The sequence below is a fragment of the Stegastes partitus genome, unplaced genomic scaffold (genome assembly GCF_000690725.1).
Source record: "Stegastes partitus isolate 25-593 unplaced genomic scaffold, Stegastes_partitus-1.0.2 Scaffold625, whole genome shotgun sequence".
Lineage (NCBI taxonomy): Eukaryota > Metazoa > Chordata > Actinopteri > Pomacentridae > Stegastes > Stegastes partitus.
This window is the reverse complement of record NW_007578356.1, coordinates 145,808-168,359: the sequence shown is the minus strand read 5'-3', so window position 1 is coordinate 168,359 and position 22,552 is coordinate 145,808. Positions and strand designations below refer to the sequence as shown.

The 22,552-nt window shown below is 44.9% G+C and overlaps 1 protein-coding gene across 1 annotated transcript; it reads left to right on the top strand.

Moving 5' to 3' along the window:
- Positions 1-6,430: 6,430 nt before the first annotated feature.
- On the top strand, positions 6,431-7,937 carry gpr185b (G protein-coupled receptor 185 b). The gene is made up of 2 exons (XM_008289598.1): positions 6,431-6,452; positions 6,865-7,937. The coding sequence occupies exon 2, from the start codon at positions 6,867-6,869 to the stop codon at positions 7,935-7,937; it is 1,071 nt and encodes a 356-aa protein (XP_008287820.1). The 5' UTR covers positions 6,431-6,452; positions 6,865-6,866.
- Positions 7,938-22,552: the final 14,615 nt, after the last annotated feature.

Below are 22,552 nucleotides of genomic sequence, written 5' to 3'. Positions count from 1 at the left end.
CAATTACCCATGGTGCTTTGCTGGAAAGATGAATGAAGTCGGACATGGAGAGGGCGTCAATGAAAATACACGCGCACACACACACGCGCATTTCATCTGTATTCTAATCATGTGGGGTGATTCATACACAACGCCGTCCACAAAAAAAAAGGAGGGCAAGACGCTCTAACTGAAGGGAGTAGGAGTGTGTGCATCAAAAGAAACCAACAGCTTCTTTCCTATTCTATTTATCCTCTGGCTTGTGGGCTTAACAGGGAATAAAGCAGATAAGGAGACGTGAGGCGAGCTGAGGAGTTGAGCAGAAAGAAGAAAGAATGAAAATGAGACAAGGAGGAGAGAAAGGTTGGCGGAGTGCAGAGCGCGTGGGCCGGCTCGGGAGTTTCCTGCACTAAAGGTGTGATGATGTAATTGAGCTTGAGCTGAGGAGAGCGTGAAAGAAAAAGAGAGGCCGAGCGAGAAGAGGAGTCTGAGGCTTTTTTTTCCACGCAAAGAAGGAGGCGGTTCACATCACGCCAGCCGATGTCACGCTCAGCTGGGGGGGAAAAAAACCTGCAACATTCAGGCTCAAGGAGGGGGCGTGACCATGTCTGACTGAAGCTTCAAGCGCCAACAGGACAGGTCAACATCAGCATTCAAGAGTTAAAAGACCTGTGAGCGATATATCTTGAAATCTGGTTAACAAAGAAATAAAAAGTTCCCATTTTTGAACAGCAACCATTTCACATATACGTGTAAGGGGCTAGTGAGTTCATTTAACATGAAATAATTGTAAATGCGACCTGTCCAGGGTGTCCCCTGCCTTTGCCCTAAGTCGGCTGGGATAGGCTCCTGCCCCCCCGCGACCCCAGTGAGGATTAAGCGGTGTATAGATGATGGATGGATAATTGTAGATGTCTGTCGAGCCGTAACCAGCCACCAAACAAGTGCTTCAACGTGTCACTACTATATTACTGTGGAGATTTAAGCACTAAATAATAAATAAGAGCGCTCGAATCACGTCACTGTCGAGCCAATGGACATTAAAGAAGGGTGCATGGTCAGAGGGCTGCTCTGTTTCACCTGTAACCACACCCAGCTGTAACACCACCACCACGCCCTGGACTCACATTGCTGCAGCATGGTGGCCAGCTAAACCACTGGAGGGCAGCAAAAACAAGATTTTCAACTTCCTGGTGAAAACCTAATTAACATGTCCGCTACAAACAACATAACAGGACAAATAAGTCGCCGATGACATGAGCATTTACACCTCCAACCTGCATTTCATCGTCGACGGTCCCAAAACCACAGATTCACAGCGCATTTTGCTGAATTACTCCAACATTACAACTTGTCGTTGAGTATCTGAGGACAGTCGTAGGGGAGCTAGTGTCCTCGACCTGCTGCGAGCGTGGACGGATGGATGGAGAGGCAAGCAGCGGACGCATAGATCCACACATTGTTGAGGAAGCAATGGTTTCTTTAATCAGCTGTTTTAAGGCAGGACAGAAATATTTTTCCAAACTGTTTTGTTCATGCTTTATTAGTTATACTTTGATACACAAACATGAGTTTTTAGGGGTTAAATCAGTGACCAGATAGGATGTTGTTTCATTGCATTGGCCTTTTGAGAGGAATGAGTGGTACGAACAAACCACTGAGGACCACACATCAGCTTAAACATATTAATATATCAAATAGTACACTTACATAAGTACTTGTTCATAGTTTAGTTTACACTGATACTGTGGGAGGTGGAAATACAATATTTATACGACAATCTTACAAAGATTAATATCATTAATATCTGACACTCAACCATAATTTTGCACTGGCATCATCACAGGAGACTTAATTATAAGGTCATTATTCACAGTGGTAGATGTACTGTAATCCTTTGTTGACATGTTTAATCAAATCAAATCAAATCCAGTTTATTGTCATTTTGCTGTTCATACACAGTAATACAGGCAAGATGAGAGAGCGTTTCTTCAGGATCATTTAATTAGTAAGTTTTGCAGAATGCATGTCTGGGACAGGCAAGACACTTAACATTCACTCTCACTGTCTCCTGAAGGGGGCGCTGCATCCATGCACGCCGCCATTCGCTGAACACGGTGAACCTCTTCAGGTCCTGGGAGGTCTTCAGAGACATGATGGTATGACGATGGTGAAGCCGCAGATGCTGCCCAGAGCTAGCTGTCTGTCTGCATCTCCTCCAGCTGTGTGTCCGTCTGGGATGTTGTCATGGAGCCATGTTTCTGTTAAAGCAGACACACAGCAGTCCCTCCACTCTCTGCGGGTTTCTCTCAGCAAACGTAGATCGTCCAGCTTGATGTCGAGGGAGCAGACATTGGAGAGTAGGAGGACGGTCCTGCTGGTCTGGAGGGGTTAGCTTTAGCCTAGCATGGATCCCGACTCTCTTGTGCCGTTTGTGCTTCCTTCTCTCTCGGGTAGCTGCCGCTGTAGTCTCTGATAGGACTCCGTGTTGGTGTAGTACGTCCACATCACAACCGAGCACCGTAAGTCCAGCGCAATTCACTGTCCGGACGCTCAGCAAAGTTTCCCGGCTGCAAGTTGTGTGGAAAAAACATCTGGGATTAAGTCTTTATGGGCAAAACTCGTCACTCTGCCGTCGTCTTGGTAACCTCGTTGTACAGTTATTTCAGGCTAGCATGAGCAGTCTCCTCTTTAAATGAATGTAGAGAAAGCCAAAAGTAGTTGTCATAGTTGCTATTGAAACAACAGACAACTACTCTGGTAATCGAATAATTGCTTTGAGCAGATTCTTTTTAAAATGGTCATTATTTTTTGACTCAAGATTCTGAAATGTAAATATTTTCTGGTTTCTTTCTTCCTCTGTGACAGAAAGCTGAATATCTCTGAGTTATAGACAACCCAAGACATGTCACTAAATCATCTCGGATGTTTTGCCATTTCACAGAGCAAATCTTCTCGACTAATCAAGAAAAAACAATTAACAGATTAACCAACCATTGACGGAATGGTTAGCTGCAGCCCTGTTAAAATAAACAAAATTATTAAAAAAAGTGTGCGTCTGGAATTACCAGTCAAACAATTTAAAAAACACTCAAAAAGTTTAGTGACTTGAACCCAAAACAATGTTTGAAAAGCCACTTCCCACACAGGTTCTGCTTCCTATGTTTGATGACAAGATGCTTGTCTAAGTGTAACAGTTATTTCCTTATCTAATCTCAGCGAAGCTCCACCACTACAGAGTCCCTTTCCAATACCATTTTTACAAATAATGTACACTTCGAGTACAATTCTAAAAATAAATCCAAACTATAAGCTTGATTCCTGCATCCAATCTGTTCCTTAATGTTCTGCAGGTGGTCTTGAACCTTGTGGTCAAACTCCTGAAGGCGCTGTATGAACGGTAGTGTTAGAGGGTCGGATATAACGTTGCTCCACGAGCTCGAAAAGAAGGACAAAGCCTGTATTCTCTACATGCACGTCAGAAAATGTGCTGTAGATTAGCTGCAGTACCTCCTACTGTTTAATACTGCAAAGACCAAAGGAGGCGCCACTCAGGCTGAGCTCAGCTCTGTGTCTGTAGGCACAGAGCACTGTGGAGGTTTAGCACAATGACGACGGCTTCTGTGACGCTTCATGTCCTCCAGCCAGAGCAAAGCTTCCCACCATGACTTGTGCCTCTCAGACACCAGTGGGAGTGACTGCAAACAAAGAATCACGCTTAAATCAGTGCCGCTTTAAAAAAATGTTCTAACTGGTTTGGGGAATCTCTAGCAGGGATGCAATTGGCTGGATGTTTCCTGGTTTAGCTGTTACAAAGCAGATGATTGGTGTTTTGGGGGGAGGAGGAGGAGCGCCATCTTTGACATTACAGCCAATTTCTATAGATTTCTATTTCTATTCAGCATTCTTAAAGTGGCATTTTTCATGAAGGCTAAACAACTAATTAAACCACACTAACGAGCACCGTAGTCGTCAGTCTTTCTCAGGCTACTGTAACATAGGAAATAAACATGGAGTTTTATCATCACAGTATTCTTCTGGTAATTCTGATTGGCTTCTTTCATGTGATCAGACCACATCAAATGACCAGCAGCTGAGAAAACCTGACACACACCTCTTACCTAATTCCAGTTAATCCAACAGAGTAGTCAGCCTGGGCATTTTTTCAATTATTTTTTTATTCAGGCCACAGATGTAAAGCTGCCAACAGCTAACACAGCACTGCCTGAACAAAGCGGCTGGTCGGCTGCATGCAGCCTTCATGCATGGCGACACATATGGGACCAGCCGGCGCATATGTGTGAGCGGTTGCACGTGTGCACGCGTGAGTAATGCAGTGGGATACCCAGCAGCGCTGCGAGATTGCATAACCACCGTCCTGCTGTATAGCTGGTTTGACTGGCTGCGGACCACAAGCAGACACGCTTTATCGTGCACTTGCAAGATGCAGCACCGGACCCTTGAAACACTGATAGAAAATTAAGCCAATAAAGCTACGAAACATGCTGCCCTGTTTTTCTTTTCACACCTGGTGACGACGAATGAAAAGTGGAGGGGAGGGGGTGACCAGGTTCACCTTTAAAACATGGGAAGAGAAAAAACTCTGGCATGTGCTGTCCTTTTGGGAGATCAGTCACCGTTTGACTGATGCGCTGCTCTGTTTGCCTGCATGTGGATCATCAGGAGTGTGTGTGGTGGAGAACAGGTCTGCTTCCAACTACTCACATTAAAATAGTAGCAGCATACTGATAATAGTAATAATAATAGAACTACATACAAAACGGCCTATTAAAATATGCTAATCTGAAGTGGAAACATACATAAAGTTCCTTTGGTGAAGGTGAATGCATGAGTCCGTTCTCGCTCTCCGTGATTCACACACCGACCGATGACGGTGACTGGAGGAGCGGAGACTTCTGACGTCAGACGAGGAGAATGACAAGCGCGGCCAATGAGGGGCCGAGGATGTGCAGCGCGAGGACGGAGCTGCCGACAGAAGGCTAATAACCATGCCAACCGAGGAATATAGCGCGCGCCGCTGACTGGGGGAGAAAAGGGGAGAAACTGAGGGGGGAAACCCTCCGAGAAGAACACCTGAGATAAACACTGTGGAGGACAGAGGACGAGACCGCGATCCTGGTTTCCTTCAGGGGGAAGAAGAAGACACGGAGCTGGTAATTTTCTCTGCTTTTAGTCTGTGTGGCGTGGTCTCCCCTCCATCCTACTTTCTCTCCCCTCCCTCCCCTCTCTCCTCCCTCTCGCTGGCTCAGGGACTGCACTGCTGCAGCTGAATGAAACTGATCAAGGTATTTATTGTTCGCTCTTTTGCTCCAAGTCGCTCAGTGAAGGCAGCGGCGCTTCACGAGCTGCTGCTGCTGCTGCGGGTTTGGAGGCGGGATGCTCCGGGCTGCAGGAGCCGCTGTTACCGCAGGGCAGTGAGCCCCCCCACCCATCCACCCCCCGCCCCCAGCTGCGGGGCTCGTGGTGCTGGTGACCTTCCCCGGCCGTTTGCAGTCATTGCGTGTGCGCGTGTGTGCGTGCGCAGGAACATAAAAAGCAAGAGGGGAGGGAGGGGGGGCAGAGATGAAAAATCAGGGGGCGGGGGGTGAAGGAATGGGGGAGGCTGAGGTGGGAGGTGTGAGGAGGGGGGAGGCATTTTTTTGTGAATGGAGGCTCCACATCATTTTGGCGCGCGCGCCCGCCGGCCCGCGTGCGCTGGTGGCTCGGCTGGCTGAGCTAAAATTAGCCTCGTGCCGGATTCTGCTGTCTGCGTGCGCAGCGGCATATGTGGACCAGAATCCGAATTAACGAGCTTCTAAATGCACGCACGCACACGCACGGGCACGCGCCCATACACGCCACCGGTGAATAGGACAGCAGCACCGCGCCGTGCCCCAGGACGTCATGCACCATTTTTAGAGATGCGCTAAAAATAGAATTAGTTGATGATGGTTTTGACGGTGAGAAAATTGAACATCTTCGTCGGTGTGCGGCATCTGTTGGGTAGGAGACACCTGGTTTCAGCTTCACTGACTCTTAGATTGTGTTGTTTATTTGTGTGTAGGCTGCTCGCTTTGTCACGTTGTCTTGTAGCCAAAATGGAAGCAATATTACTGTCAATTACAGAATACCTGTGTGTGTGTGTCTGCGTGTCCACACCTGCTATTGTGCTGCTGCTGCTAATTACCTGTCAGCATGGTGCGTGGGAGCTGCTGGTGACGTGCGTGCTGAAGGGTCAAGTGCACGGTTGTTTTCATGAATGACTGAATGAATGCATGGGCGGGTGGATGGATAAATGAATGAAAAAAATTGTCTCATTTGCCCCTTTATCAAAGGGGAATGCTGATAACATCTTCATTCTCCTGCCTGCACGCCTCTTTTGTTCCATCTCTTGTCCTGTATTTCTCTCCTCTTCCTCGTCTCCACAGTCAACTCTTCTTTCCATCTTCTTCTCATCATTTGCACATTTTCTTGTCCTCGTATTTTTTTTTTTACAAACTTGGCATCTGCTCTGGCTTCTCCTTTTCTATATGTATGTTTAAATCTTGTTCGTCCTGTTTGTTCCATCCTTCACTGCCCATTTCTGAACTTTCACCTTCATCCCTTCCCTCTCTGATATTTCCTTTTTCTCTCTGGATTTCATTACCCTCTTTTCTTACACACTACCGACTGCACCCTCCGTCACCGTTTCTCTATCCTCGTCTCTTGCTTTGGTACTTTTTCTTCTTCCTGACTTCTCCATGACAAACCTTGAATCAATCTATAATCACCTGATCAATTCCTCCCTCTTTCACCTCTGTACTTCTCATTCTTCCTCTCCTTCTTGGATCACTTGCTCCTTCCTGACCTCCCTCCTTCCTTCCTCTCTCTCTCTCGTTCCTCTAGCTATGATTCTCTCCCTGGCCGCAGCAGCAGCCATGAGTAGCGGCAGCGGCAGCAGCCTCAACTCCTCCTCTCCCCTCGACCCCTTCGACTCCTCCACCTCGTGGAGCCTCGGCGAGGATCCCTCCAACTCCTCCTCAGAACCTGTAGTTCGAACTCTGACCCCCGACCTCCAGCCAGCGACCACAGCCGTCGCTATCCAGGAAGTCAGCCCCTGGGATATTGCGCTTTGCGTGACCGGGACGCTCATCTCCTGCGAGAACGCTCTGGTTATCGCCGTGCTGTTCTACACGCCGACGCTCCGCGCTCCCATGTTCATCTTGATTGGGTCGCTGGCGGTGGCAGATCTTCTGGCCGGCCTGGGTCTCATCCTGAACTTTGTCTTCACCTATCTGGTTGACAGCTCGGTGGAGTTTGTGACGTTGCTGTCAGTCGGACTGCTCATCTCGGCCTTCTCGGCGTCTGTCCTCAACATCCTCGCCATCACAGTTGACCGATACCTGTCGCTGTACAACGCGCTGACCTACCACACTGAACGGACAGTCACCTTCACCTACGTGATGGTGATCTTCATCTGGGTGTCGTGCCTCACGCTCGGCTTGCTGCCGGCGCTCGGCTGGAACTGCTTGAAAGACGAGTCCACGTGCAGCATCTGCCGGCCCGTCACCAAAAACAACGCCGTGGCGCTCGCCGTCACCTTCCTCCTGGTCTTCGCCCTGATGATGCAGCTCTACCTTCAAATCTGCAAGATCGCCTTCCGCCACGCACAGCAGATCGCAGTGCAGCACCAGTTTGTGGCCATCTCCACCACCAAAGGTGTCTCCACACTGTCGGCCATCCTGTGTGCCTTCGGCGCGTGCTGGCTGCCGTTCGCCATGTACTCCATCGTGGCCGACTCCAGCTACCCCGTCATATACACCTACGCCACGGTCCTCCCAGCCACCTGCTGCTCTGTGATCAACCCAATCATCTATGCGTTCCGAAACCCGGACATCCAGAAGTCGCTGTGGATGGCCTGCTGCGGGTGCGTCCCATCCAACCTCTCCTTAAGACCCAGGACCTCCAGCGATGTGTAGCAGAGAAGGTTGGTGTCTGTTTGGCATGACGCTAGACGCCGAGTCAGGGTTGTAGGAGGGAGAGGACGGGACGGGAACGAGAGCTGGCGGGGAAGAAGGTTAAAGGTTGTGGCTGAGGAAAGAGATCTCCTTTCCTCCTCATATCAGGGCTGGAAGGCTGATGGCGAACGCTCAACTGGCCACGGTAAAAGTGGCAGATGAGGCAGAAGAGGACAGTGCATGGTCAAGAAAAAAAAGATAGAGCTTATAAAGATCATGTCCTGTGTGTAGCGTGGACGGCAGATCGATGGAGGCGGCGTGAAACCAACTGCAAAAGCCTGATTGAAGGTATCCTTGTGGTGGTTGTGGGGATAGCAGCGGCGGGGGGTGTGTCCTGTGACCTCCTCCACGGTGAGAGAAGTGAGGCCTACTTCTCAAGAGTAGCATAAATGTGAAGGTGAGATTTAGAAAGAAACGTACTAAATCTCCATAGGACCTGAGCTTGGGCAGCACTGCATGGTTATGCAATCAGAAGGAGTGAAACAGTCTTAAAATACCGTCTGTGTTTTCACTGATGTGTTTGAAATTAAGTGGTGTGTGGATAAAAATACAATGAGCTAAATATACACAATGAATGACCTTGCGTATTCTCAATGAGCTATCTTTGCAGTCTTCTCCTGATTTAAAAAAAAAAAAAAAAAAGAATTTCTCCTCCCTTGAAACATCTTTAACAACTATGTTCCCTTGATCTGATGCAGATTAAGTAGTTAATGAGTCTGTAGACGGAGAGCGCAACAATAATTAACTCATGAGCCGAGGTGGTAGTCATGATGTTGCTGCTGAGCCCATTTTGACTTTTCCCAATGCCAACAGCGCAGTCTGCATATAGTCAACGACAGAAACACATATGAGTGCATGAAGTTGGTGAAAAATATACCACAGTTCAGAGAAAAACAACTCCTGATCGCATGCCATCCCTCCTCAAACATTCAAATCCAAAACACAAATCTAATCTACCAGGCTCTGAATGCACAGATAACCCGGACCAGTTTGCAAAACCTAGAGAGGGATTTCCATATTTAGGCGGGCATGTGTTGTCCTTGGCGTGATGAAATCAAATCTGCTCTGCATCGGAGAAAAATGAGTTTCTCAGCCTGCCGCTGCGCCGTGACTGTGAAGCAGAGAGAGCTGAATTCAGCACCAAGGACAGCGCCACTGCAGAGCGCTGCTACCCTGGGAATGCTCGCTGCTGCGGGGGGAGAGCGCTGGAAAGTAGGCTACGCTGTTCTCTACACCATCTTGATGGGGAATGCGAGAGCGGTGTTAAAGGACCATTGCAGCTTGATTTGAGCTTCGTTTAATCTTTTTCAACCAACTGAGCGCTAACTGGCTGTTCTGTCATGCATACATGATGGTTGGAAGGTATTTTTAAATTATATTTGCTATAACTTTGAGGGTTATTTGCCTGATTTAGTCTCAGGAAGACGAACGAAACAACATCAATATGACTCATTTAGTCCATACTTGAAACCATGCCTCCAGAAAATGATGTTCCTGTTCTACTCTCATTCTCATTTACATTTTCAAAAGAGATGTGACGTAGTAGTTGGAAGGTGGTCCGCAACAGGAATTAAGTTTTGGTTGTCATTCGCTGTTTGATTAAGTTTTGGCACCAAAACTACATGGTTCAGTTTAGAAAAATGTCCCATTTTGGCCGACGCAATATTAACTAATTTGAGGCTTGGTTAAGTCTCAGCACCAAAACTGCTCGGTTAGATGGAGGAAAATGGCAGGTTGAAGGTTAAAACCTGACAAATGTTTGAAGCTTCTCTTCCATTTTCTCGTTGACCAGCGTGATGAGTCTTGGCGAAAAAGTAAAGCAGTAAAATAAATACAAAAGATGTGTTGACTTGAAACTCATTTGTGATTCGTCACAAACAAATTGGCAGGAAATGGATTTCCATCAAAATGTAACTGACGCTTGATATTTATCAAAGAACATAGTTGTTGGGAGTCGGTGCTGACTACTGTGGCTCAAGACTAGAGCTTTTAGTTTGTAAAGCTGTGTCTATATACACACACACACATATATATATATATATCTAATATGAAGACCCGCCTTCTTTCAAAACTGTCAATCAGATCTGTCATCTGTAACATGAAATGATCAAGCTTCATAAAACACAGTCGTGAATTATTCTGGGAGTGAGTCACATTTTTGCAAGATATTTTCTTAAAATAGCTAAAATGAGGCGAACGCTGCTTCGCTAAAGCAATGAAAGAAACAGAAGCTAATCAGGCTCCAGTTGTCCTTAAACATCTCGCTGAGGTCCTGGAGTGGGACCATGACGCTGTCTTTTCTATCCTCTCCTGTGTCCCAGCAGCACAAACTATGGATGGGAAAAAAAGCAACGTGTGGCCTCTTGAGTAGAACAAGGCTTCTGACAGGGGCAGGATCTCTGTGTTTATCTGCATAACGCCGTTTAGGCCACGCAGCTCTAAATTTAGAGACAGCATTCTGGCTCCATTTCCCGATTGATTATACATTAGCTAAGCTGAGCTCGATCCATAGCGAATAGCTCATTTTTCATCGGGACGGCTTCGGTTGGCTACAGTGCGTTCACGTTGCACTTGCTGTTTTCGCTTATGCAAAAACTGCAACTCCAAAAAAAGTCACACTGGGTGGTTTTTACATTAATGCTAATTTTCCGTGCTTGTACTTTCTCCCGTAGAATACATCATATATTCATGAGAAACGGCCAGAGTGTAGAAGATGAGACACAGAATTCTCAACCTGAGCAGTAAAACACAAGCACCATATGGTCGCCTGTGCTGCACGCCTCCCATTTTCATTTCCCTACTTGCAGCCTGTCAGCAGTAGCTGGATATTCTCTCCACACACACTTTCTCGCCCCACCTTAAGAAGCAGCGCCGCTCTGCCCTGCGGCTGATCCGAAGGCTCGGCGGGTTAATGAGAAACGAGAGAGGCGAGGTGACGTGGCGTGAAATAGAAACGCCAGGCGGGACGCGCTTTAACGCAACCCCGGGTCACGTCCAGCGCACACCCAATCAGGACGGAGTTATTTCCCACTGAAAGGGCATCATGTAAGTTAAATCCAGCTAATGTTAATAACATCTCTGTAATAATAGCGCTGGGAATTGGCTTAATGTACAGAGGACGTAGCGGTGCGCTGTGAGGATGAACTGGAGAGGCGGTTTATTGCCAACCTCCATCTGCATTTAAATGATCTGCACAGATAGTTTTCACTCTCGTGTTCCTCTGCACAACCTCACCGAGCGCTACCATGACTAAGCTGCTGGCATGCTGCTAATATACATGTGTAGGAGGTGTCCTGGCTTTGGGAAAACAGTTTACGGAAACTCTATGGGCTGTAGTTTCAAGCGATAAGACTCAATACTCAAACAAAACACAGGTTGTTTCTGGAACAACAGAGTTACTTCCAAATTCAACACTTTGTACCAAATAAATCACAATAGATGAAAGCAAACACGATGAATCTTTGAAAATGACACACAGGAGAAGCAGGTATTAAGATCCTATTTTTTTTTTCTTTTTTTCTATCGTGTAAATTAAAACTTAGAGTAGAAATGTTTTCTATTTTTCTTGGCAGGAACAAACAATCAGTTGTTTTTGCAGCAGTTGTAAGCAGAACAACGGCTACACCAGTTTCTGTCAAAGATTTTTGTTTCAAAAGACAGAATCTCTTGTGTCTTTTTGTTTTATTTTATCTGTATTTTTTTTGGCCTTATTGGAACAAAAACTCCTTCGCAATAATGTCCAACTGTATTTTGCTGTGTACAAAAAGCCACAATCGAGAAACGGAGAGAAAAAGAGAAGTGGTCGGCTTTGAGGGATTTGCAGAATAGCTCAAAGTAAATATCACAAAGCAACAAATTGCACATTGTACCGTGTTAAATATTGCCTTGCTGGCTGGTCGGGGGTTTCCAAAATGCATTTCAGCGGGAGTGAATCATGGAAGTAGGACAAATCTAAATATGAAGCAAATGCTCCATTTCCATTTATAGAAGGCATACTGCACACAGAAATCTTGCAACATAATTGAATGTTCTTTCTCACCAAAATAAGCCTAAATGGCAGACGTTTAATGGCTTTCTAAAACGAGCCGTTTCATTTCAGAATCTGAAGGTAAATTGTGAGGATTAATGAGCCCACCTGTTAAACAGTCGCCAGTCCGACCACCTCTCTCGCTCTCTCCGTTGCTCAATCACTGCATTGATGGAACTGCCTAACGGTAAACCGCCTGCATCAATTATTAAGTAAAATACTTTCAATTACTCTGAAACACGAGCAGGACGGACTTCGTTGCTTTTGGGAACTGTAGCACTGTATGAGCGGCGAGCGTAATCGATACGCGGGAGTTAATTGAATCTATTTCACATGGAAAACTGATGCAGATGCTCTTGGCACACAGTTCTCCTGTATGCACAACGATGTGTGAGACTTGCCTGGTCGCCCGTGTTTGGAAATGCTAGATGGGACACGCAGACAAACTAGAAACTGTGACGTGAGGTTAAAATCACATCCGGTGCAGTTTCTAACGAAGGCCACTGCTGCCGGTGGTTTTCTGGAACAAAACAGCCTCCAGTTCGGCCCTTTAAATGTAAGATCTGCAGTCGCATGGCTCATGCTAACGGACTGGATTTGACACGCTTTTAAACTGACTTTGTTCAAGTTCAAATGTGATTAAACCATGATTAGCAGAATTGGATTGCTAAGAAGTTAAGTTTTGTAGTTTGTTTACGCCTTTGTTTGTGCCACATAGCGACGATATAACATAGCAAGTAGACAAATGTCAGAAATCCGTCATCATTCTTATTTTTAGCTTTCAATTGTTTGGACTCCATTAAAGCCTGGGAACGTGATTCTAAAATTTAAAGTAGATGAAGTTTGACACTCGTATGCTGCCTTCAAATGACACCTCTTGAAGTTTCCACAACGTTCTAAGTAGAAATGTTCTGAAAGCTTGTATACGTAAAACATATTTGCTGGCATTCTATAAAATGGCGAAGGCCTTGGAGGTTAAATCTGGGGTACACGACCCACAAGTTCTATTTGAAGGCAGAACTTAGCTGGCAAGCTCGCTTTGTCCTCCTTCAAGAACTGTAAAATAATGTACAATTCAGACAAGGAAATGGTGAACAAAGTAAACCTCTCAGTAAGAAGCTCAGTAAACGACTGTGACCAGCTGGTGTTAGCAGGTTGCCAGCTGGCTAGCATGTTGAGGCCACAGTGGTTTACACACAAACCACATGTTCTGCAAAGAGCCATGTTTTCATTTAGTTGTGAAGCGAGTTTAGTAAAAATCGTAAAAAAAATATAGAAAGGAAAAAGTGAATTATGCTCGTTTCCATGAGGAGCTAATAAACTAGGCTTTGTCAAAACGCAGCACTATAAGAGCTCGGGCCTTCTACAAGAGAAAAACGGAGAAAAGTCTTCAGGAATGTCAGCTGGTATCAGCCTGCTGTCCAGAGACGACAAAACAAGAGACGTTAACTACGAACAAACCTGTAGAAAAAGGCGATTCACTGTCCCAACTTGTCCTTTTCGAAAAAGGTCAAAATTCATCTCAAGCTAGTTGAAGAACCTTTATGTAAAACTGAGCAAAGTTTAAGAATTTAGCTGTTCTCATTAACTTTTTCTGATGCCAGGCTTCAAAATGCACATAGCTGTACAATAATGAACGCAACAGTTGGGAGTCATGTTCTGCATTTGTCACCCTTAAAGAACACATTCCTCTGTAGGGTGAGCTGTTTGGTGTTAACTCTAAACTCTGTTTTGGACAAAAAAATGATTGAAAACTTTGTACGAAATTGAAGAATCTCTGCTTATCCCGTTCAAAAGATTGTTGTAAGCATGTGGCAGTACAAATGTCGGCTATACGGCACTTGACCAGGGTAAACAAACTCAAAATGGCTATTTAATCCAACTCTGACGGGAATCACGAACCCAAACTACAAATCAGCTGTTTGCTGAACTGAAGCATCTGAGCTGAAGTGACTGTTGAGCTGAGATGAAGTTCACTTGCTGTATTTTACACGTTGTGCGACGGTCCCATCTGGCATGTCCATCAAGTGGTTGTTGAACAATTAATAACACTCATCTGTGAATATGCCACTACTCAGTCAACCATTCCTGGGCAGGAGTGGAGTGACCACTCACTGTGTGTGTGTGTGTGTGTGTGAGTAAACGGTTGTGTGCTTGTGTGTGCGTTCTCCACCCGGGATCATAGCCAATTGTAATGAACCATAACTCAACCAACTCTCACTGTAAACACAAACACACGCAGAATGGTTTTGTCAGCCGCTATACAGGACTATAATTCAATTTAAAGAAAAAGAAAAAAAAAGGAAAAAAAAAACAAACGAACTACTGTACAAGTGAGTGTGTGTTATTTTTCTTATGCAATGCTGTACAGAAATGTATATTTTTGTAATGTTCATCAGGGCATGAGTTCCAGGACATGGTCGCTGCTGTGAGTTTGTTGTGAGCGTGAGTGCGTTTCTTCCTCTTCTTCTGTGTTCTTCCTATAAACGAGCGTCTACAAAGTTTCTTTGGGGGGAAAAAAAAAACAACAACGCTGTGTGTCGGATATGCTGAAAAAGTGCCATATTTTTTGACTTTCTAGTGTCTTATTTTCAGTTTTGTGTACATACACGTTTATCAGAGGGTGGAATCTGAAGTCGTCAGAGTCCGAATCAGTAAATCTGTAAACAAGAAAATAATACTAAAAAAAAAAGCTCAACAAACAGCCAACATGAGCAGCAGCAGGATAAAGACAGAAAAAAGGTTGTTCTGTGGACGGACTGTGATGTTACTGATCACTATACTGAGCAAACACTGATCGCCACTCCAAACTATACTTCTCCCTGCAACTTCAGATAAATGGTCTGCAGTAATCTGAACATGCACTAAGCGACGGGGAGGCAGACAGAGGCTGCACGTGAGCAGCGTTGTACGTCACAGAGTCAGGTTTCCAATGACGTCATTTTGTCTGAGTCGTGTCTAAGAGAGCAGGTCGTTTCAAAGACATCCCCCTCTCCTCCTCCTCTCAAACACAAACCCCCTCTTCCTCTTCCTCCCTCTTGTCCTGTTTTTGCAGTTTCAAACACTCCCCTTCTCTTCTCCTTTCCCCCTCAGCACTATTCTCATTTCACACCCTTTTCTTTCTGTTCAGTCAGCCCTTCGCCATCCTCGACACCTTCATCTCCGCTATCTCGTTTTGATCTCCTCTCGGTGTCTTTCTCTTTTCTAAAAATTTTGCTATCCCTGGCCCGCAGCAGCTAGTCGGTCAGGCGCCGTCTAAAAATAGTTCAACTGAAAGCGGATTTAAAAAAGAAAAAAGAAAAAGAAAGGAGGAAATAAAAGGAGATAAATATGTAATAATCAACTCTCCTTGAGCGCAGAGGCAACATGGCCTTGTTCTGTTCTTTCCCTGTTAAGTTTTATTCCCTCTTCCTCGCCCTCCCGTCCCTCGCTCACGTTCATCCTTTTCTATTTTTATACCGTCTCCCCATCCATCCCTCTGAGCCTTTTTTTTTGTGTGTTATTTGTGAGCACAAGCATTTACATAAAATGTTTTTTAAAAAAGCAGGGTTTGGGGCGAGTGCCTACAGCAAATAAGCAGGACCAGCTCAACTGTCAGTCAGTCAGGCGAGGCTAACGTTTTCCCTCTGTAACCTACAACCTGGCAAACACTTCAGGCAAGCAGAGATTGTCAATCAAAAAAAAAAAATACCATTACAGAGCTAATTTTCTATCGGACCGAGTATGGCCTTCATAGAAAAACATTGTTTTATGCATCGATGTTGTCGGATGAGAAGCAGCACGTGTGCACGAGCATCACTTGTTTTAAACCCTCGAGGTGAGGGTGTTATTGGGTAATGATACTGTGATGTCAGAGACCTGATACAGTGTCCTTGAATCATGTTTTATTTTTCAAATTTTTTTTCTATAATTTCTACTGTACTTCTTTTCTTTCATTTCTCCTCTGACGTTTGTGTTGTGAAACGATCGACTAAAAAGTACAAATGCACTTTATAAAGATGGACATGTTACACATTGCACTTGTAAATGTCGAATGTAAAACCTTGAAGAGAAAGATTTATTTTTACTATTGTAAATAAATGAGAAGAGAAAGAAGAAGAAAAAACAAAAGACTGCAAAAAAAAAAACAAGAAAAAAAAAGTGGAGAATAATTTGCCAAATAAACTGAGAACAACAAAAGAACAAAGTTGTGTTTTTCCTGTGTGCTGGAATGGAGTCGGTCCAGTGACGTCAGCATGTGTGTGTGTGTGTTTGTAGGTGTTAGCTCGGGTTTGTGTGATGTTATCCGAGCGTGGGTGTTATTACGAGTGTGTGTGTGGGGGTTATAAGTGCATGTGAGTCAATATTGCGGGTCACTGTAGTGTAAAGGAAAGCCTGAGAGTAAAAAAATATATATATAGAGAAAAAAAAAAGATGCTGCTGAATTATTAAACCACCCCCTGCTTGCGTAACAGCTGAAAAGGCGAGAGACGCAGGCAGTGAGAAGAGGGGAAGAGGGATGGAAAAAGGACGGTGTGAGAATCCAATCAGAGGAGATGCAACACACACACACATGTGAGTGACATTCACAGAGGGGGAAAACAGAGGAAGCCCGGAGGGAGAGGAGGGCAGGAAAGCTGGGAGAAAGAAGGGCTAGCGTCTGCGTCGTGTGTGTGCAGGTATGCATCCCCGAGAGACGAGCCGTAGCGAAGCAGCTGTGTGTGTGTGTGAGGGTGGGGTGCTGGGACACGCAACATCTTTAATAAATAATTAACACTGCAGCAGGAGATTTTGGTCATCCACATCTATGACGCAGGTGAGTGTGTCATGTAACCTTTAATCAAGCCAATTATAAACACACTAGCTTGCAAACAAAGTGTGAAATATGTGTGTGTGTGGGTGACAGCGTGAGACTGTATAGGTGTGCGATGCTCAGCTCCTTGACTCACCTCTATGCGGCCACGACACGGAGGTGAAGAGCGCCCCCGTGTGGCCAGAGGTGAGCGTTGCAGCAGCCGGGAGACGAGGGAAAAGACGCAGCATCCGCCCACACACACACACACACACACACACACACACACCTCGCTTCTTTTACGTCATTACAGCAGCTCTGGCAAAACAAGCCAACCCCTTCTCCCTTTCCCAGCCTCACTGTCTCTCATATACTCTCACTATCGCGCTCCCACCTCCCTCCCTCCCTGCCTCCATGAGTCACAAGGCTCTCTCCACCATCTGCTGCAGGATGCTGCAAATCACCTCCATGTGCGCGCACGTGTCGGAGAGCGAAACAAGCGCCACAGAAAGGTGGTGATATTCCTGCATCTCTGGTGTCTGACTTTCTTACTCACACACACACACACACACGTGCACGCGCCCTGATTTCAAATTTTAATAAATATTTGATTGAAACCTGTGAGGATGAGTTCCTCGGTGCAGCCAGGAAATGATTCATAGTGGACTTGATGCGAACCACAGATTACAGCGCATCGATCTGGCGTGTTCACTGTTTTCCAGGTTATGAATAAGTAACGTTTAATAGAAGATTTGACCTTGATTGAGGTGACCGTGTCAAAGCAATTAAAATAAATTCCCCCTCAAAGTCGTGTAGAGGCGATTTAATAAATATGACAAGTGTTAACGCTGCGAAAACACACAGAACACACCACAGACCTCTCAGAGAAATTGCACGGCATCTTCAGCTACTCACTCGCTCTCTGGATAACAAGCTTCTTTAAAAGTGTTTTCAGCTGTTTGGCAACAGACTTGCTGCAAATAGTCAACCTTGTCTCCCATCATTATGTAATTTCCCTAAGGCTTTGAAAAGTGCAGCCATCAAGCCTCTTCTGAAAAAACACAGAGGAGCCAAACATCTGCGATAAGCAAATACAGATCCACAGAGAATAGATTTTTTAAAATGACTGATAGAGCAGTCTACCAACAACCACATGTGTTAACCTCAAATGACAACTTCTATCAGCCCAACCACAGACTGAGATGCTCACGTTTACCTGCAGCATGATATTCATTTAAAAACAGACATTTAAACTTTGATCCTGCTGGACTTCAGTGCTGCCTTTGGTCTAAGAAGTTCAGGTTGGTGAGTCTAAACTCTGAGGGTAACGACACAAGTGCAGGACTTTATCATTCAATCAAACTGACACACTGAAGCTAACCAAACTGTATTATGCGTGGAGTTTCTCAGGGTGCAATCCTCGGGCCTCTTTTAGTTCAGGGATTCCCAAACTTCTCCTAAAATATCCTAAAATATCAGCACCAGAGACTTATGACCCCGACTATCCCCCAAGATAGTTGAAGTATACAAATGTGCGAAGCCTAAAGACCATGACGTTATTTTTCTGTAATTTAATATTGCTTAAGTGCTGCCGGATCAAACGTAGAACTCATAGAAGCAGGCGGTTTTAACTTTGCTGTGGTCAAACAATAAACTGCTGGTCCAGGGATTCAGCGCTGACCAGAAAGAAGGAATCAAATGAATCGAGGTAAAAAGAAGATTAAAGCACGTTTTTAGAATACAACAGCAAAGCGAGGCTAGCACTGCATTTGGAGCAACATCTTCGGTGGAACTAGCATCAGGATGAACTTGAGCCTCCTTTGGTCACTACAGTGAATAAACAAACAACACATTCAATGTGTATTTTCTTGGAAAATGGGATCAGATTGAAACGGCAGATAGTAAATATTAAATTACTTTAATCTGATCAGGGCATAAATACTCGACTGACTGGGACAACCCTAGAGCAAAGTTCTGAAATACAACAGACCAACATCCAGCATCTCTGAGCTGTGGCACAAGCTGTCCTCCAAACACAAAACACAAAAACTAAACGAGATGCTACTGAGCAACATGGGAAATGTGTACTTACTGCACCACAAAAACTAATGAACAGTTTGTTATTACTGACAGGTACGCACGTCTTTATTAATACTAAACAGTAAAATCATGTGTTTTTCTGCCTGATGGGAGAAAAAGAAAATCATTGAAACTGTATGCTGTGCAGGCAGAAATCAAGCAGGAGGACCAAGACAACGGACATCAAAGTTATCTCCACATGTTAACCGCAGTAAACATACAGCGTCCAGAAGCAGCAAACTCTTACATCGTTGTCGTCATGTGCAAACTTATTTTAAGTCTGACTACTGATCTAATGTCTGGACATCATCTAATGACCTCCCATTTCAACATTTCCATGTTTTTTAACAGAACAAAATAATGTCGTTCCGTCGCCTCCGCTAGTTGACAGCTTGCACTGAAAACAAAACTCAAGTCACCATGTCCTAACTGTGATCACTGACCTCTCAGACTTTTCCTCTGTGATCTTTAGCACTGACGGAGGTCCCTGCAGGTTTCTGTGAGCAGCCACAGCCAGCAAACATCCACCTCGGAGAGCTGCAGCCACCTCCTCTCTCCCCTCAGCCTTCACTTCTGGAAACAGCACAATGAGATAATGCTTCAGCAACATCTTCTCCATCATTTAAACCTTGGTAAAGGGCCCCACTGGATCCACTCACAGCATAAAATACAAAGTGTAGGTGTGTATTCAGGCCATGGGAGACGCTGTGATCCGCTGATGGCATGAATCTTCCTCCTAAACCTGCTCAGCACAATTCTCTAAGAGGACATAGCTCTCTGTATTCAAGACAAACAGTTCACTCTTGACTTGGTTATTTTCAAGCCTCTTACTAACAGTTGACATGGAGCCTCCCGGTACAAAAACAAGATTGATGTTCTGAGTTTACTGAACAAGATTACACATTAAAGTCAAGACCGTACAATTCCTGGACATCTGCTTGCGTATCCCTTCAACTGTCAATTTGAGATTTCATTGCTATTGTATGTTTTTATTTTTTTCTCCTCATGTTGTGGGAGTTTTTGTTCGCCTTGTTCTATGTAGCATGAGGTGTTTTGGTACGACACTTTTCTTGTATAAATTCAAAAAAAGCAATAAAGATATCTTTTGAAAAGACCTTACAATAATATATACAATAAAAATCTATGAAAATTGAAGGTTACAGGTTAAATATCTTTAATGGGTTAAAAAAAACAAACAAACAGTATTTCAATGTCATGAAAATGCAACTCAAAGAAGATTTTTGTCTCAGCAGGTTGACTTTGATGCTCAAGCCTTCTGAAATAAACCTCCAACTGCTGCCCCAGAGGTGGGAACAAACCTAAAAACATCTGTTGTTCTGCACTAAATAGTCACTAGTGCTTTTAATAAACAACAACATTATGAGCACTGGCCTGCTTTGATTCAGCGTCTCTCTGACAGTGACTCACGCTACCACTACTGTTTATTTTTGTGCTGTTATGCCAGTTTAAGTATAGAACACAACATTAAAACCACTGACAGGTGATCATCTTCTCACAATAACACCTGCTATGGGGTGGGATGTATGAGGCAGCAAGTGAACATTCAGCTATTGAAGTTGATGTGTTTCAAAGGAAAATAATAATCAGAGAGGCTTTGACCAACGTGTGATGTGCATCTTCAAAACTGTGCAGTGTTCTCTGTATGTGGTGGGTAATACCTGCCAAACGTGGCCACGTGAAGGGCAACCGGGGAACAGGTGAACCAGCAACAGGGTCATGGGAGCCCAGCGTTCACTGGTGTACATGGGGAGGGAAGTCTGGCCCGGATCCCACAGATGAGCATCTGTTGCACAAATCACTGGCGTCAGAACACACAGAACATGGCAGACTGGTCAGAGCACCAACGCTGTAAGTAACGGCAATGTGCATGTAAATGTCAGAACTGGATTATGGAGCAACGGAAGGAGGTGAATCACATTTCATCTGACATCATGTGGACGACCAGGTGCGTGTGAGTCACTTACCTGGGGAAGAAACAGCAGCAGGAGGCATTATGGAAAGAGGCCAAACCAGTGGAGGCAGTGTGATGCTGTGGACCGCTGGGAAGTCTTGGGTTCTGTGTTCATGTTACTTTGACACCTAAACATTGCTGCAGACCACAAGCTGCCCTTCATGGCATCCTTGAAGCGTCCTTCAGCTGGATCATACTCACAGACACACTGCAAACATTGTTCTGAAATAGTTTGAGGAACATGACAGAGTTCAAAGTGTCGTCTTGGCCTCCAAATTCTCCAGATCTCATTCTGATTAAGCATTTATGAAATGCAGAATAAACAAGTTTTAAGCACCTTGCAGCTTACAGAACCTGGAGGATCTGCTGCTAACATCTTGGTGCCATTACCTTCAGATGTCTGAGGAGCCTCAACAGGTCAGAGCTCTTTTAGGATGACCGACACCATCAGGTGGTGTTAATGTCGCGGCTGCAGTTAGTCATCTTCACGCAGGAAGGGAATCAAACCTCTGGTCTCTTTTAAAAGCTGTGTGTATGAGTCATCCTGTGGCTGCTTCTTGTACAAAGTCACATCAAGTGCATTTTGTACTTCAATAGATTTATCTGCCTTTGATTCCAAAATTAGACTCCGGCTAAAATTAGACTCGAGCAGCAAAGTTTTGGATTCCAACCCCCCCCCCACCAAAAAATTAACATTTCTGAGTCATCTGTATTGTTCAGTGTGAAGTAAAAGATTTCAGCATCATGTGTGTTTGTGGTGCTTTTTGTTTTTCCACTGACCTCCCTCTTTCTCTCTCACTCCTCCTCCTCCTCCTCTCTCTGCTGTGTCACCATCTGCGTCCCAAAATGACTCCTCTGTCCAAAGCAGCACCCATCGGTTGCTCGTCCAGCCTGCCAAGGCCCAGAGCAGCACGGAGCTGGAACCGACCACGGTGACAGCGGTGGGCGGGTACACAGCGCTGAAAACACAGGATGATGATTGCTGGATTTATGTCGTTGCTGCGATACTGTTCAGTAAACGTTTTGAGGAACCGGTGATTTTCTTCCAAGAAAATCTACACAGACGACTCATGAGTCATGATACTGAGAAGAAACGATGCCTTTTACAGGAACTCTGTCGCAGCCTGTGTGTTAGCGAATGACCAACATCACTCAAATGCTCTCTGAACATCCCGACACACTTTAAATCTTTACTTATAACTTGACTCGCTATCATTTATAAGAACATTTTCTTAAATTCTGAATTGAATATAACATCTGTAGCTGGGGCTTGAACAAATAGGTGGAATTCATCAGGGTACAGGTCTGATCATTGGGTGATTTAACAATAATGAGCTTTTGCTTGAACATTACGGCGGACATGTTAAGCGAGGGGTTCTGTTTGTCCTCCAGAAATTTTGGAGCATCAAACCTTTCATTTGAGTCTTTGTGGTGAATTTTTATGCACCAATTTGTTCCTTCTTTGTATACATGGAGTAATGGTACGGCAGTTTGAAAAGAAAGCCTCTGCCTCACTTATTGCTTTTATAGGGGGGAACAAACGCGTGTGAAGTAATAATTGAGGTCATCCCCTGCGTCCTATGTCACCCATTTCCAACTAAACAGAAATCCCTCATGTTAAATGTCTAAACAGCTCTGTTAGGAGATACAGCATTGCATCGTCTCATTAAACAGGAAATTATACTAAAATAATGTCCTTCTAAACAGCATCGAGGAACTTTTGGAGG

What these genes read in the sequence shown, in the direction of transcription:
- gpr185b (XM_008289598.1), top strand. Translation starts at nt 6,867, where the DNA reads ATGATTCTCTCCCTGGCCGCAGCAGCAGCCATGAGTAGCGGCAGCGGC.